We start from the raw sequence: 14,745 nt of genomic DNA on the forward strand, positions 1-14,745 counted from the left end.
TGTGTGTGTATGCATGAGAGAGATCAGGTGATGGGTGTGAGAGAGAGAGAGAGAGAGAAAGTGATTATGGGAATGAGAAGCCTGTGCAGGTGAAGAGTGGGCATGGGAGTGAGAAACCTGTGTGTGTGTGAGACAGCATGGGAGTGAGAAGCCTGTATATCTGAAAGAGAACATGAGTGGGAAGCCTATGTGTGTGTGTATATGCATGAGAGAGATCAGGTGACTGGTGTGTGTTTGTGTGTATGTGAGAGAGAGAAAGAAAGTGATTATGGGAATAAGAAGCCTGTGCATATGAAGAGTGAGCATGGGAGTGAGAAAGCTGGGAGTGTGTGAGATACAGCATGGGAGTGAGAAGCCTGTATATCTGAAAGAGAACATGGGAGTGGGAAGCCTGTGTGTGTGTGTATGTATGAGAGAGATCAGGTGACTGGTGTGTGTGTATGTGGGAGAGAAAGAAAGTGATTATGGGAATGAGAAGCCTGTGCATGTGTAGAGAACAAGCATGGGAGTGAGAGACTGGTGAGTGTATGTGAGAAAGAGAAAGTGATTATGGGAATGAGAAGCCTGTGCAGGTGAAGAGTGGGCATGGGAGTGAGAAACCTGTGTGTGTGTGAGACACAGCATGGGAGTGAGAAGCCTGTATATCTGAAAGAGAACATGAGAGTGGGAAGCCTATGTGTGTGTGTATATGCATGAGAGAGATCAGGTGACTGGTGTGTGTTTGTGTGTATGTGAGAGAGAGAAAGAAAGTGATTATGGGAATAAGAAGCCTGTGCATATGAAGAGTGAGCATGGGAGTGAGAAAGCTGGGAGTGTGTGAGATACAGCATGGGAGTGAGAAGCCTGTATATCTGAAAGAGAACATGGGAGTGGGAAGCCTGTGTGTGTGTGTATGTATGAGAGAGATCAGGTGACTGGTGTGTGTGTATGTGGGAGAGAAAGAAAGTGATTATGGGAATGAGAAGCCTGTGCATGTGTAGAGAACAAGCATGGGAGTGAGAGACTGGTGAGTGTATGTGAGAAAGAGAAAGTGATTATGAGAGTGAGAAGCCCATATATGTAAGTGGAACACGGGAGTGGGAAGCCTGTGTGTGTGTGTATGGCATGAGAGAAACTGTTCAGGAAGGTGACTGGTGTGTTTGTCAAAGACTAGGAGATGATTGGTGTGTGAGAGACAGAAACTGGTCATGGGGGCATGACTGGTATGGTGTGTGTGTGTGTGAGAGAGACATGGGCCCTAAGGAAGAGGACCATGAGTATAGAGCTTAGCCACTACTGCTGCTTCTGGTGTGTGCTACAGCCTGCATGGAAGAGGAGTAGGAGAGCTGCTGGAGGGGGTAAGTAAAGGTGGCTTTTTAAGTTTATTTTTCTTGATTGACTGCTATTTTAATTATTTAATATTATGTGATGTCTGCTTTTTTTGAAATATTTTATTGGTGTTTGGAGAATTTTTAATAGTTTTTATGAGTTTTTAATTGTTGGATGTTATTCTGTTCATAGTTGTTGTGAAACATTTATTCTGCTTATTAGTATAGTTTTACAATTATTTCTGTGTGGGGATCTATAGCTGCTTGCTAGTTCTGTTTTCCTAATAAGAGGTGTATTGGTTTTTAGGGCCTGATTTAATATTTGTAGTGTTGCCTTTTCATAGATAGGGTTGCTCCTGTTTGAGTGTATTCCATAATACAGGTGTAACTGTGTGTGGATTAGTTTATGTGCATTACTACAGATCCTGGGAGTATGTTAGGTCGGTTCTGTGTCTGTTACAGAGATATTTTACTAGCATGTAAGTGTTTTATCAGTCTTATTTGTGCGTTTTCTCAAGAGGACATGCATTTGTGGTAAACTGCTGTCTTTTCATAAGTAGGGCTATTGAGCCTGAAAGTAGAAGGAGTTTGAGTTCCTGTTACTGAGATGACACCAGAACCAGAATATCTTTTTTGTAGAGTGAGTTGAATGGGGAATGTCATAATTCTGCTTTACATCCATTATTGTGGATCAGGGGGGTTCCCGTGGATGCAAACTGTACATTTACATCTAGCCCTGTGACGATCATGGGTCAGTGTGTCACGCATGTGAGAACCATCTGCCAGGTGTGTCCCGACAGAAAAAAGGTTGAGAACCACTGTTGTAGGCAGCTATTTTTTTTTCTGTCATTCCCAAGAAGGAGGAGGGATCCTTCAACCCATCTTGGCTCTTAAGGAATTTAATCATGTTTGGCATTTTGATTCTTTCCAGTTTGGAAACTCTGCATTCCATAATATTGGCAGTACAAACAAGGGAATTTTTCACATCTTCAATCTGACAAAGGCATATCTACACATTTCGCCAGGAACATCAGCGTTTTCCTGAGCCTTGCCATTCTGGGTCATATCATCATCTTCAGGATCTGCTCCCTGGGCTTGCTTCCATGACCTTCTTCTCCAAGGTCATGGTTGTAGTAGCAACATCTCTACGCAAAGAAGGCAGCCTGGTGCATTCGTTTCTGGAAGACTTACAGCCATCTCAGACACTGAAGTATTTTGGCGTCCAATTTGATGCAGAGCTGGGCAGAGTCTCTTTCAGAAGTTAGTAGCTCAGGTTCAGTCAGTCAGTGTGGTCGTATCTTCAGGTCCTGGGGTCGATGGCCACTTTGGACATGCACCTCTGCGACACCCCCCCCTCCCCCCCCCTTCAGTGCACGTTGCTTTCCTGATGGCATCCACAGTCACAGGAGAGCATGTGATTTCACATGCCCCTGGTGGTGTGTTCAGTTGCACTGGTGGCTATAGGCGAATTATCTTAGGAAGGGATTTCCCTTGAGGAACCAAGCTGGTTGGTTCTTTTCACAGATGCGAGCCTTCTGAGTTGGGGGGGGGGGGGGGCTTACGGTCAGGAGCTGGAAGATCATACAGTTCCATTGACATGGTGGTTTGCCAAGCAGCTGGAAGTTTGTGCTGTCATGGTGCTGTTGGACAATGCATCGACAGTGGCTTACATCAATCAAGACAGAATCAGAAACCTTTCAGATTATGGTAACATGCTGGGGTATTCCGTTTCGGGTTTTGCAGGTGTCCTTTGTCAACTGCAGAGGTACCATAGTTCTTCAGTCATAGTAGAAGTCCGAGAGCACAGGCTATTGATGCTCTCGTTCTGATGTGGCCACGGGATAGGATGGTATATGCCTTCCCACTGTGGTGGGATCATTCAGAGGATTGCTAGCCAGACCGAAACCATATTTCTGATGGCTCCGGATTTATGGCCTCTGGAGTCATAGGCCATTCTGCAGAGGCTGCTGTCGCTCAGGGCGGATTGGTTGTGTCAGGGACACATTCCACCCGATGATCCAGGTTGGTTTTGTCACTTTGCTCCGGGCCAGAAAGTTATTTTCTGCATCTCTAGCCTTTGTTACATTCGCTGAGGAGCGAGGTTCTAACCCTCTCAAGGGGAAATTCTTTTAATTTTGAAATTTTTGCCTGAAGGTTTGCTTAAAGGCTTGGTCCTTACCTACCCGGAAGGTTCAAGAACCAACTATCGCTTGTTATAGGGAGCAAGTCAGTGGCAAGCCTTTGTCTTCTCATCCAGATGTGTTCCGGTTCTTAAACAGTTTCCACCTTTCATCCACTGCGTGGTCTTTCTTTGCGGCTATTTGCCTTGAAGGCAGTTTTTTTTATCTCGTGGCAATCTGTTCAGCACATTTGATTTCCGAGCTGCATGATCTTCTTGCTGTGGGCCCTTTCGGTGTGTGACTTCTTATCTTTTGCCGATAGTGATTTTGGGAGTTTCAATTGGGAAAACTCCTTTTCCTTGCCAACCCAGGACAGGGATAGCGCTGTACGTGAGTATTGTCTTTTGCAGGCCTTGGATGTCGAGCAGTATCTGATGAAATTCTTGGCAATTTCTACATCTTTCAGGAAGTAGGATTGACTGTGCTCCATGGTGGGGGTAAACAAAACGAATCGGCAACACAGGCAACTATAGCCTGTTGGAAAAACAGTGTCAACATGGCCGCCTGTGGGGATGCCAAGATTCCTTTCTCTAAGCAAGTTAGAGTGCATGCTGCTAGAGCTCAGGTGGTGTCATGGACGAAACTTTGGTTGTTTTAGGCCAAGTTTTCCCGAGCAGTGATGTGGTCTTCCTTGCATACCTTCCCAAGCATTACCGCTTGGACTTTTGGGGTCCGACGGTCGCAGCTGTCGCATGCGTGGTGTTAACTGCACCATGGGCAGCCTCCTGCCCTGTTCGGAAGCAGCTTTGGTACATGTCACTTGTGGGGATTAGCCTGCCTGAGTGCAGAAGAAGGAGAAACTACTACTTACCTGATAGTTTCCTTTCCTCTAATGAAGGCAGGCCAATCCCCAACCCGGCCTTGGCTGCCAATTTTTGTCTATGGTTCGCCCTTTAGGTGCGGGTGTTCCTGTTATTGGTTTGGAGGACTGGTAAGTGTCTTAACCGGTCCCTCAGTTTATGAATGTTAATTGTTTTGTCTGCGCTCAGTGTTCCCTATTGGTTGGAAGCATGAGTGGTTGACTGTTAATAGTCATGCGCAATTATAATCGGTTTGACCATAGTTTGGCTTTTCCAGAGATTCCTGGTGGGTTGATGTAGGGACAGGGCTATATGTCCGTGACATTCAGCTTTTACTCCATCTCCATCTGCTGGTAGAGGTGTATACCTCATTCGTGGGGACTGGCGTGCCTTCATTAGAGGAAGGGAAATTATCAGGTAAGTAGTAATTTTTCCTTCTCATAAATACAGTCCATCGGATATGATGCCAAACTCCCAAAACATTTATTGAAAAGAGCAATGCAAAATACCCGCACCTGTCTTCAGGGATTAGAGAGGGGGGCTGGTTTGTGCAGTACTAGAGTCCCTTGTCCCTCTCCACAGGTCTGCATAGAGATCTGACGTGCTTGAGTAGGAAATTGCTTGCTTTAACCTTGTTCTGTAGGGGATCTTTGTTTGCACTGCTAAAATATGACACTTGTCACACTTTTTTTTTTTGGCCAATAACGGTGTGGTGTGCTGTGTTAAAGGGGGAGAGGAGGGAAATCTCGATACTGAATTGCTTTGGCATAAGAGCTTCTGTTTGTTTTGTACTGTCTGGGGCCGTCACTATCCTTTCTCCCCTTATTTCCATGAATTCTGTTGTCTGATGAACGTGAACGAAGTATTAAAATGCGTAGAAGAGCCGGCTGTGCACATGCACCTCACAGTGACCAGGGTACTGTTTGATAATCATTGGCCTCCAGGAGGGAGTGTGCAGATAACGACGACGAATGGGAAGACGTGGACGATGGAGAGGAGGAGGACTTTGGCTCGGAAGGGCCTGTGTCCGATGAAGAGGGGGAGTCGGGCATCAGGAGAGCAGAAGACCCGGCGAGGGAGTTCCTGTTCCTGCAGGAGGAGACCAAGAGCCGCTTCACCGACTACTCCCTGACCTCCTCGGTGATCAGGAGGAACGAGCAGCTCAACCTGCTGGATGAAAAGTTTGAGAAGGTGAGGCGCGGTTCCAGGAAACTGTCAGCCATAAAGGGGGGGGGGGGGGGGCGTGTGTGGGACTGTGTGGCTACGCTCTCTTCTGGATTCTGCGCACTCTCTCTCTCTCTCTCTCTCTTTCTGTGAGGTAGAATGGAGGTGCCTCGTTCTACTGCTTTGTGGTAAGGGAGGTTCCAGCAATAGAAATTGGGTACAAAAGCGCTTTGTGAGGAACTCGCAGCTGGGTGCCGTGAGAGACTTCAGCTCTTTGTACCCTTTGCCTGCTGGCTCCTTCCCTCTGTTCCACCTTGCGTGCCTTCAGTTTACTCCGTTATTATTTAAATCTCCACTGTTAACGGGTTGTAACACTTAATATAACCCACCATTCACACAACCCTGTATTTTCTTATCAACATTCCTTTAAGTGAAGATCCCGATTTTTTTTCTTTTTTTTTCTTTTTTTGTGTTTAATTCTGTTTCCTTCACCACATCGTGTGTTACCATTAAAAAAAATTGTTAAAGATGGAGGTGAATATCTCATTTAATGACCTTAATCCACTAACTCCAAACCCATTGGAGTTAATGTTAGTCTACTTTATGTATTGTAATCATTGACAATCCACCTACCATCCTGTTTACTTTATTCCAAAAAATCCAAAATCTCCCGTAGATTCAAATTTTATTTTAATACCAGCATCAACTGCTTCACTCTCCTTTTTTTTTTTTTTTTCTTTTAATACCCGTCAAATACTTAACTTAGTGCTGCATCCTGCTTATTCAATGTCCTCCCTACAAGGCCTTGTTTCGAAACGTCCAAGTTTCTTCTTCAGGGGAGATGAATAATCCGATGTTTTGCCTTCCAATATCTGCTTTGCACAGTGTTGATAAGAAAATACGGGGTTGTGTGAATGGTGGGTTATATCAGTTTACTCAGAGCACTGCTGCTTATGCGCTGCGTTTCACCTTTTTTTTTTTATGAGCTCTCTGCCTTACAGCGAAGCAGAAAAGGATGCCAGCAGCATGCTGAGGGTAACCAGGCTCACAGGGTGCTGAGGGAGGGCGGGGGCAGGCAGATTCCAAGCGAGGGCAATTAAAAAAAAAAATAAAATAAATTCTTGGGTTATTTAGCGGGGACGCTCTCTGTTTGGCATCAGAAGCCAGATGGAAATAATAGAGAGAGGAGAAGTATCCTTTTTGCTGTACTTGTCATGCCTTGTAGCCCAGGGAACAGAGCAGGGAATTACAATTTATTGAACCTCTGTGCCTGAGCTTTGGTTTTTGCCAGTGTGGGTGAGTCGATTTGTGAAACTTATCTTAAATGAGACCTTCGCTGGAGGTGACTTTTTATCTTTATATGGCAGTGTCTTTCAGTTTGATACCGATGATGTCATGTACTCAGTAATGTCATCCCACAAGTTTGCTTTACTTCAGGATCTGCCTTCATTTTCAGTCCCAATGAAACCTTGCGCATCCATAGCCTTTACGTAGTCTCTCAGGTACCCTCTCACCCCAGTGCTGAGAGCAGCCTGTATTCTGCCTCTGCCTCTGTGAGTCTGTTTATAATTCCTGCCAGAGCTCTCTCTCTGCTGGGCACTATTGCAGCCTGCTCCTTGCAGGTCTCTCAGTGAGCCATTTCTTTCCACCACAGTCTCACCGAAATCCAGCCTGCGTGACTTACCTTGCTCCAAAACCACTACACTTATATATATATAACCCCTCTTCTCAAGTTGCTGTATTGGCTGCATATCTGCTCTCGCATGCAGTTCAGGCTCCTCTCTCACCTGCAGGAGCCATTACTCTGCAGCTCCTCACTACCTCTTATCTCTCTCTTCACCCTTCCTCATGCCCTCTGCTCACCGGGCAAGTCACTCCAATCTGTGCCCTTCTCCTCTACCGCCAACTGCTGACTCCGTGCTTCCCACCTGGCTGCACCATATGCTTGGCATAAACTTCTTGGTGCATCGTGCTTCCCTCGCTTGCCTTATATAAATCCCATCTGAAAACCCAGCTTTTGAGACTGCTTTTAAATCTTAACCCGTATTCCCTGTACGTACCAGGATCAGTCCAGGACACCTGGGTTGTGACTCCGCACCAGTAGATGGAGACAGACTAAAACTTGTGGGCGGAGCCATATATGCCCCTGTGCCAGTCACAGCCCCTCAGTCTTACTCTGTCTCCAGTAGATGGTGCAGGTCCGGTCACAGCTCCTCCCTGCCCTGATTCTGGTACTCCGTCAGGGTTGGTTTTTCTTTCCTTTGGGTTAGGCCAGGTTAGGCTTTTGGTTTTGTAATTGGAATTTTTGCCAAATTGTCACTGACGTCCGTCTGCCCTGCCTCCCAGGGGGGTTGAGAGGTCCTGAGGGGACTACCCCCCCCCCGGTTGAGGCCACTGCTAGGGTCGAGGACCCAGTTTTGCTATTTAGCAGTGTCAGGGGTGACACCGGGGAGCCCGGTTCACTCACCCCTGCTGGACTAGGGCTCCAGGACCGCGGACAGCGACAGGCCTTGTTTTTTTGTAAAAAAAAAAAAAAAAAAAATTTTGTCTGTTTTTTGTTCCGGCTCTCTGTTCCTTGCGTCGCCGCTCTCGGGGGGGGCGCCGCTGACAGGGGGGAGGCTGCTCCTTGCGTCGCCGCTCTCGGGGGGGCGCCGCTGACAGGGGGGAGGCCGTTCGCGCGACTTTTATTTTCTTTTCTTCATTTTGATTTCTGTTGCGGCCCTCTTCGCGCCGTTTCACCGGCATGCCTCGTGGCTCCGCTTGCCGAGCCTGTGGCTCGGCGCGCGCGCGTCTCTCTCGCGTCGGTCTTTGCGCTTCCTGCATCCCGGGCGATGAAGGGTCGTCCGGGACGTCTCGGGGGGCTCGTGTGCGGCGCGCGCGACCACCGCCGAGCGGGGGGGGGAGCGTTGGAGAAGCCCCAGGATTTGTTCCCGCTCAGCGCGGGAGTGGCGGCCATTTTAGCCACGGGCCGCGAAATGGCGCGGGAAGCGGCAGGGCCTGCGGCCTTGCCTCCGGCGCTGTCTCCTCAGCGGGACCCGGCGGGGGGGGGTCCCTCGGGGGACCCGGGGTCCCCGGGGAGCCCAGCGGAGGCTGATTCGGGTTCCAGCTCTTTTTCAGAGGACTTTGCGCTTTTGTTGCGCAAAGTCCTGAAATGTAGGAAAAGTAAGGGCAAGCGCGGCCGGAGGGAGTCCCGCAGGGCTCCGCCGCTGAAGAAGTCCAACAGTGGGGCCCCGAGTGATTCCAGGGGGAAACGTCCTCCGCGTGGCGTCCCACAGGAGGCGGACCCGGATTCCTCCACGGGGGCGGACACTGATGCCTCTGAAGAGCCACAACAAGGGACCGATGACGTGGCAGGGGACGGATCCGCTCCAGCTGCAGCAGGAAAGGCGTCACAGGCAGCGGAGGGCGACGATCCCAAGGTGGTCCGGCTATTCCGTAGGGAAGAATTGCCACCTCTAATTCCAGCCATTCTCCAGGAACTGGGAATAGACCCCCCTCCTCCGGCGGTGGTTCGTCAAGAAGCGAACATGGATCCGGTCCTGTTGGGCCTCACGGGTCCGGCAGTGGCTTTTCCGTTCCATTTTTCTTCAACGGACATCATGTTCCGGGAATGGGACACTCCGGAGTTAGGTTTGAAGGTCAGCAAGGCCATGGACAAGCTTTACCCTCTCCCGGAGGATGCGCTGGACCTTCTCAAGTTCCCCAAGGTGGATTCAGCGGTTTCGGCGGTAACGAAGAGATCTACTATTCCAGTTACGGGAGCGACAGCCCTTCGGGACCTTCAGGACAGGAAGCTGGAAGTACAGCTCAAGAAGATTTTGAGGTTTCAGCGCTAGGAATTCGGGCCGCCATGTGTACGAATTTCGCTTTGAGAGCTAGCTTGCGCTGGGCTCAGGTCCTCCAAGCCAATGCGGATCTTTCGGCGGAGGAGGCAGCACAAGCGGATAAGTTGGAAGCGGCAATAGCATATGGTGCAGATGCACTCCACGATCTACTGCGCACTTCGTCTAGATCCCTGGTGGCGGCTGTCTCGGCGCGCCGCCTCCTGTGGCTCCGCAACTGGGCGGCGGATGGCTCTTCTAAGGCTCACCTCGGGGCGCTGCCTTTCAAGGGTAAGTTACTGTTTGGCAAGGAATTAGATGATTTAATGGCTTCCCTGGGGGAAAATAGGGCTTTCAGGTTGCCTGAAGATAGATCTAGGTCGCGGTCTTCCTTTGCATCCAGGTCCCGTTTTCGTGGGCCCAGGAAGGCGCGCCCTCAAAGGTCGTCGGGGCAATCCTACAGGGCTTCCTCCTCCCGTACCCCACAGTGGCGGCAGCAGCAGCAGTCTCTTCACCAGCAGTCCTTTCGTGGGAGGCGCTATGGTAGACCAGGGGGTGCCCTGGCCATCATGGCGCCCAAATCTTCACAATGAAAGGGGGTCGGCCCTTCTCCCGCCGCAGCCTCAGCACGCCGTTCCCAACGTCGGGGCGCGGTTGCTGTCGTTCTACGAGAGATGGGCCGGAATAACGTCGGACCAGTGGGTCCTCACCGTGATAAGACACGGCTACGCGTTAGATTTTGCTCGCACTCCAGTGGACAAGTTCCTTGTGTCACCCTGCAAGGCTCCCGAGAAGAAGGCGGCGGTGCTAGACACCATCCGCCGCCTAGAGGACTTGGGAGCCATCTCCCCCGTTCCGGCCGGCCAGCACGGCAAAGGCCGGTACTCCATTTACTTCATCGTACCAAAAAAGGACGGCACGTTCCGACCAATTCTGGATCTCAAAGGGGTGAACCGATGCCTTCGCGTTCCTCGCTTCAAAATGGAGACGATCCGGTCAGTCATCGCCGCGGTCCGGCCAGGCGAGTTCCTGGCCTCCCTGGACCTCACGGAGGCGTATCTTCACATAGGCATTCAGCCGTCGTTCCAGCGCTTCCTCAGATTCTGCATTCTGGGCCGGCATTACCAGTTTCGGGCGCTCCCGTTTGGGCTCGCAACGGCCCCTCGTACATTCACGAAGGTGATGGTCGTGGTGGCGGCGCAACTGCGCCGAGAAGGTCTCCTGGTCCATCCTTACCTGGACGATTGGTTGATTCGGGCGAAGTCCGAGGATCAGTGTCGGATGGCGGTGGCCAGGGTCCTCCATCTGTTGCAGTCCCTGGGATGGGTGGTCAACTTCAGCAAGAGTCATCTGACACCCACGCAGTCCTTGGAATATCTAGGAGCTCTTTTCGACACGAAGCAGGGCAAGGTGTTTCTGTCGCTCGAAAGGAGGGGCAAACTGCAAGCTCAGGTGCACCGCTTGTTGTCTCTTCGCCAGCCGCGGGTCTGCGACTACCTTACGGTCCTGGGGTCTATGGCTTCCACGCTGGCGCTGGTTCCCTGGGCGTTCGCTCATCTGCGACCCTTACAGTCATCCTTGCTTTCCCGCTGGAAGCCGGTCTCGGAGGACTTCCATTTACCGCTTCCTCTAGTGGGACACGCGAGGTCCAGCCTGCGGTGGTGGCTGGATCCCAGTCATCTTTCCGCCGGAGTCTCTCTCCTGGTGCCCAGTTGGACAGTGGTGACCACGGATGCCAGCCTCTCCGGTTGGGGAGCGGTCTGCCTAGGGAGCTCAGTTCAAGGCCTATGGTCAGTGTCGCAAGCCCAGTGGTCTATCAATCGCCTAGAGACCAGGGCGGTCCGTCTGGCTCTGCAGGCGTTTCTACCATTGCTGCGGGGAAAGGCAGTCCGAGTGTTGTCGGACAATGCGACCACCGTGGCATACATCAACCGGCAGGGGGGGACACGGAGCCCCCAGGTGGCAGAAGAAGCTCAGCGCTTGATGGCCTGGTCGGAGCTACATCTCAGCAACCTCGCAGCGTCTCACATAGCGGGAGTCGACAACGTGCAGGCGGACTATCTCAGCCGGCATCGTCTGGATCCCGGAGAGTGGGAGCTGGGGGACGAAGCATTTCTTCTCATTTGCGAAACGTGGGGGGTGCCCCACATGGATCTGATGGCCACGTGGCACAACGCGAAGGCCCCGCGATTTTACAGTCGACGTCGAGAGCGGGGGGCAGAAGGCGTCGATGCGTTGGTGCTTCCCTGGCCTACGGATGTGCTGCTCTACGTGTTTCCCCCGTGGCCGATGATCGGCAAGATTCTACGGCGCATAGAGTTGCATCCGGCCAACGTGATCTTGGTGGCACCGGAGTGGCCTCGCCGGCCGTGGTTCGCAGACCTCGTACAACTGGCAGTAGCGGCACCCCTTCGGTTCCAGGGAATGGCGGCCCTACTCCATCAGGGCCCCGTCTGTTTGGAGGATGCGGATCACTTCTGTCTCGCGGCATGGCTTTTGAGAGGAATCGACTGAAGAGAAAAGGTTATTCAGATGCGGTGGTGGCCACGCTGCTGCGTTCCAGGAAGCAGTCGACGTCTTTGGCTTACGTCCGTGTCTGGGTAGTCTTTGAGGACTGGTGTGTGCAGCGCGGGGTGGTCCCCACTTCGGCTTCCGTCTCTGATGTTCTGGCGTTCCTCCAGGCGGGTCTGGCCAAAGGTCTGGCGTGCAGTTCCCTACGGGTCCAAGTGGCGGCGCTTGGGTGTTTGCGAGGTAAGTCTCTGGCGCTTCACCCGGATATTGCTCGTTTCCTTCGGGGTGCTAAGCACCTTCGCCCCCCGTTACGTCTTCCTTGTCCGGCTTGGAACCTCAATTGGGTTCTTTCCGCTCTATGCACGGCGCCGTTTGAGCCCTTGAAACGCGCAACTCTTAAGGATCTCACTTTAAAGACGGCATTCTTGGTGGCGATTGCCTCGGCACGGCGGGTTTCCGAGTTACAGGCCCTGTCTTGTAGGGAACCTTTCTTGCGTATCTCCGATTCGGGGGTTTCCTTACGGACGGTTCCTTCCTTTCTTCCGAAAGTGGTCTCGTCGTTTCATGTGAATCAATCGGTGGAGTTGCCCGCTTTTGCGTGCGGAGGCTCCTCTGTTACAGAAGAGAGGGAGTTACGGAAACTTGACGTACGGAGATCCCTTCTCCGATATCTGGAGGTCACTAATCCGTTTCGGGTCACAGATCATCTGTTTGTCCTGTTCTCTGGACCAAAGAAAGGAGCTGCAGCGTCCCGCACAACGATCGCTCGTTGGCTCAAGGAGGCCATTGGTTCGGCGTACTTGGTGAGGGGAAAACCTCTTCCTGTGGGGCTGCGGGCTCACTCGACTCGATCTCAAGCAGCGTCTTGGGCGGAAGCTTCTCAGGTGTCGCCTCAAGAGATTTGTAGGGCGGCCACCTGGAAGTCGTTGCATACTTTTATCCGGCATTACCGGCTGGATGTCCGGGCTACCGACTCCGGGGGTTTTGGAGAGAGGGTTCTCCGAGCGGGACTCTCTGCTTCCCACCCTCAGTAGGTTGCTCTGGTACATCCCAGGTGTCCTGGACTGATCCTGGTACGTACAGGGAAAGGAAAATTAGTTTCTTACCTGATAATTTTCGTTCCTGTAGTACCAAGGATCAGTCCAGGATCCCGCCCGCAGTGCTGCGCTGAAGTAATGGAGAGTCCGCTCTGTGTTTTTGATTTGCTCTGTTTCGCTTGTTCGCTCTCTCGGTTGGAGAGCCCGGTTCCAGAAGGGGTGTTTCTTCCCCGTTAGTTAGCGGTATCTAGTTTTGTTCACTTCTCTGGTTGTGTTCTACTTTGACATTCCGTAAGACTGAGGGGCTGTGACTGGCACAGGGGCATATATGGCTCCGCCCACAAGTTTTAGTCTGTCTCCATCTACTGGTGCGGAGTCACAACCCAGGTGTCCTGGACTGATCCTTGGTACTACAGGAACGAAAATTATCAGGTAAGAAACTAATTTTCCTTTAGTCTCGCTTATAGCCTCATTAATTTTTTACCTTTGTCTTTGTCTTAAATGAAATTCCCAAAGTCTCTCTTGCCCTGTATGTTTGTCCTGATTAGATTGTAAGCTCTATAGAATAGGGATTATCTCTTATGTTTTTTTGGGGTTTTTTTTTTACAGTGCTTTGTGCGTTGCGTAGTGCTATAGAAGGGTTAAGGGTTAAAATCCTCCCCCCCCCCCCAGAATTGCCTATTTACTATGCATGTAAAAGTGGATGCAAAATCATATTTTGCATGAAGTTTTACATGCATCAACCACATGGTGATTTTCAGCACAGAAATCGGGGTTCCTGCAAGCAGAATCCTTTTCAACATTGGCACAGTTGACCAGATGTGACCACTTTGCCGTTTCCTTTCCGTCCTGCTGCTGCAGCAGATTTCTACAATGAGCTACAGTTGAGTTTCTCCTTCTGGCAGGAGAATGCTTGGTAACAGGAGTCCTGTTTGCAGGCAGTCCTGGGGAAAACGTCAGCCGTTCCTGTTGCATCAGCCCTGACCATATCCCTTTATCTGGTAGAATGTTCTAAGCATGTCTGACGCATGAAAGAGATGTTAAGTTGGAATGCCCACGGGCCGCCCTGCTTGTTCAGTAACTGTGCGACGCCCGGCCATGCAGAGGGCCCCGGGTTTGATCCCCAGGCTGGTCAGGGCTCAGGATGCTGCAGAGGTAGCGTTCACAGCCTGCAGGAAGGAGGAAGGGAGACCCAGTCCTTTGCTCGGTGGTGACACCAAGTGACTAACCTAGTGAATGACAGCAGTCCATCCAGTCTGCCCAATGTATGGTTAGGGTTGTAACTGCCACTCCCTGCTCTCATACCAGATTCCAAAGGGAATCGAAGTCTGTGGCTCATGGCCAAGGATTGCCGTTGCCATGGCCGGACATGGGAAGGTTACAAAAACAGGGAGAAGGTTTCATGGTGCCATTGCCCAGTAGAAGCCATTTCCAGCTGAGCTGAAAGCCCAAAGAAATGAGAGGTAAATGCCTTGTTAAAAGTATCTCTACAAAATAATTAGGAAAAATGCTGCTATTTTCACTTTGTGCTCCCTTTGTGTGAACCCTGTAAAATGCAGTCTGAGATCATGCCTGGTTCTGCCCTGGCTGTCGGCGGTCACACTTCTCCTGACTGACATAGTAAAACTGAAATAGCCATGGGACTCCTCTCCTCCCCCTGTCCTGTTGTGTGCCACAAGGAGTAGTGTGTGATGTATAGGTGACTCCCCGCCTTCCTTCTGCTGCAGCTGCCTGGGTGTTTGCTTATTTTATTACCTTTTCTGGTGTTTTTGTTTTCAGTTTTATGAGCAGTTTGATGATGATGAGATCGGAGCCCTGGATAACGTAGAGCTGGAGGGCTTCATCCATCCGGACAGTGTTCGGCTGCAGGAGGTGATACAGGACTTCTTCAAGCAGAAAGCAAAGGAGTGAGTCTCTCTCTTATC

At 51.0% G+C, this 14,745-nt stretch overlaps 1 protein-coding gene across 1 annotated transcript in view; it reads left to right on the top strand.

The window, feature by feature from the left end:
• The window catches only part of LTV1 (LTV1 ribosome biogenesis factor), a 60,406-nt gene that overhangs the window by 33,542 nt on the left and 12,119 nt on the right, over window positions 1–14,745 (top strand). Inside the window, exons 6-7 of the mRNA XM_029596524.1 lie at window positions 5,232–5,478; window positions 14,600–14,727. Coding sequence (XP_029452384.1) covers window positions 5,232–5,478; window positions 14,600–14,727 — 375 coding nt within the window. The remainder of the gene's footprint in view (window positions 1–5,231; window positions 5,479–14,599; window positions 14,728–14,745) is intronic.

Source organism: Rhinatrema bivittatum, chromosome 3 (assembly GCF_901001135.1).
Source record: "Rhinatrema bivittatum chromosome 3, aRhiBiv1.1, whole genome shotgun sequence".
In the NCBI taxonomy this organism is placed as follows: Eukaryota; Metazoa; Chordata; class Amphibia; order Gymnophiona; family Rhinatrematidae; genus Rhinatrema; species Rhinatrema bivittatum.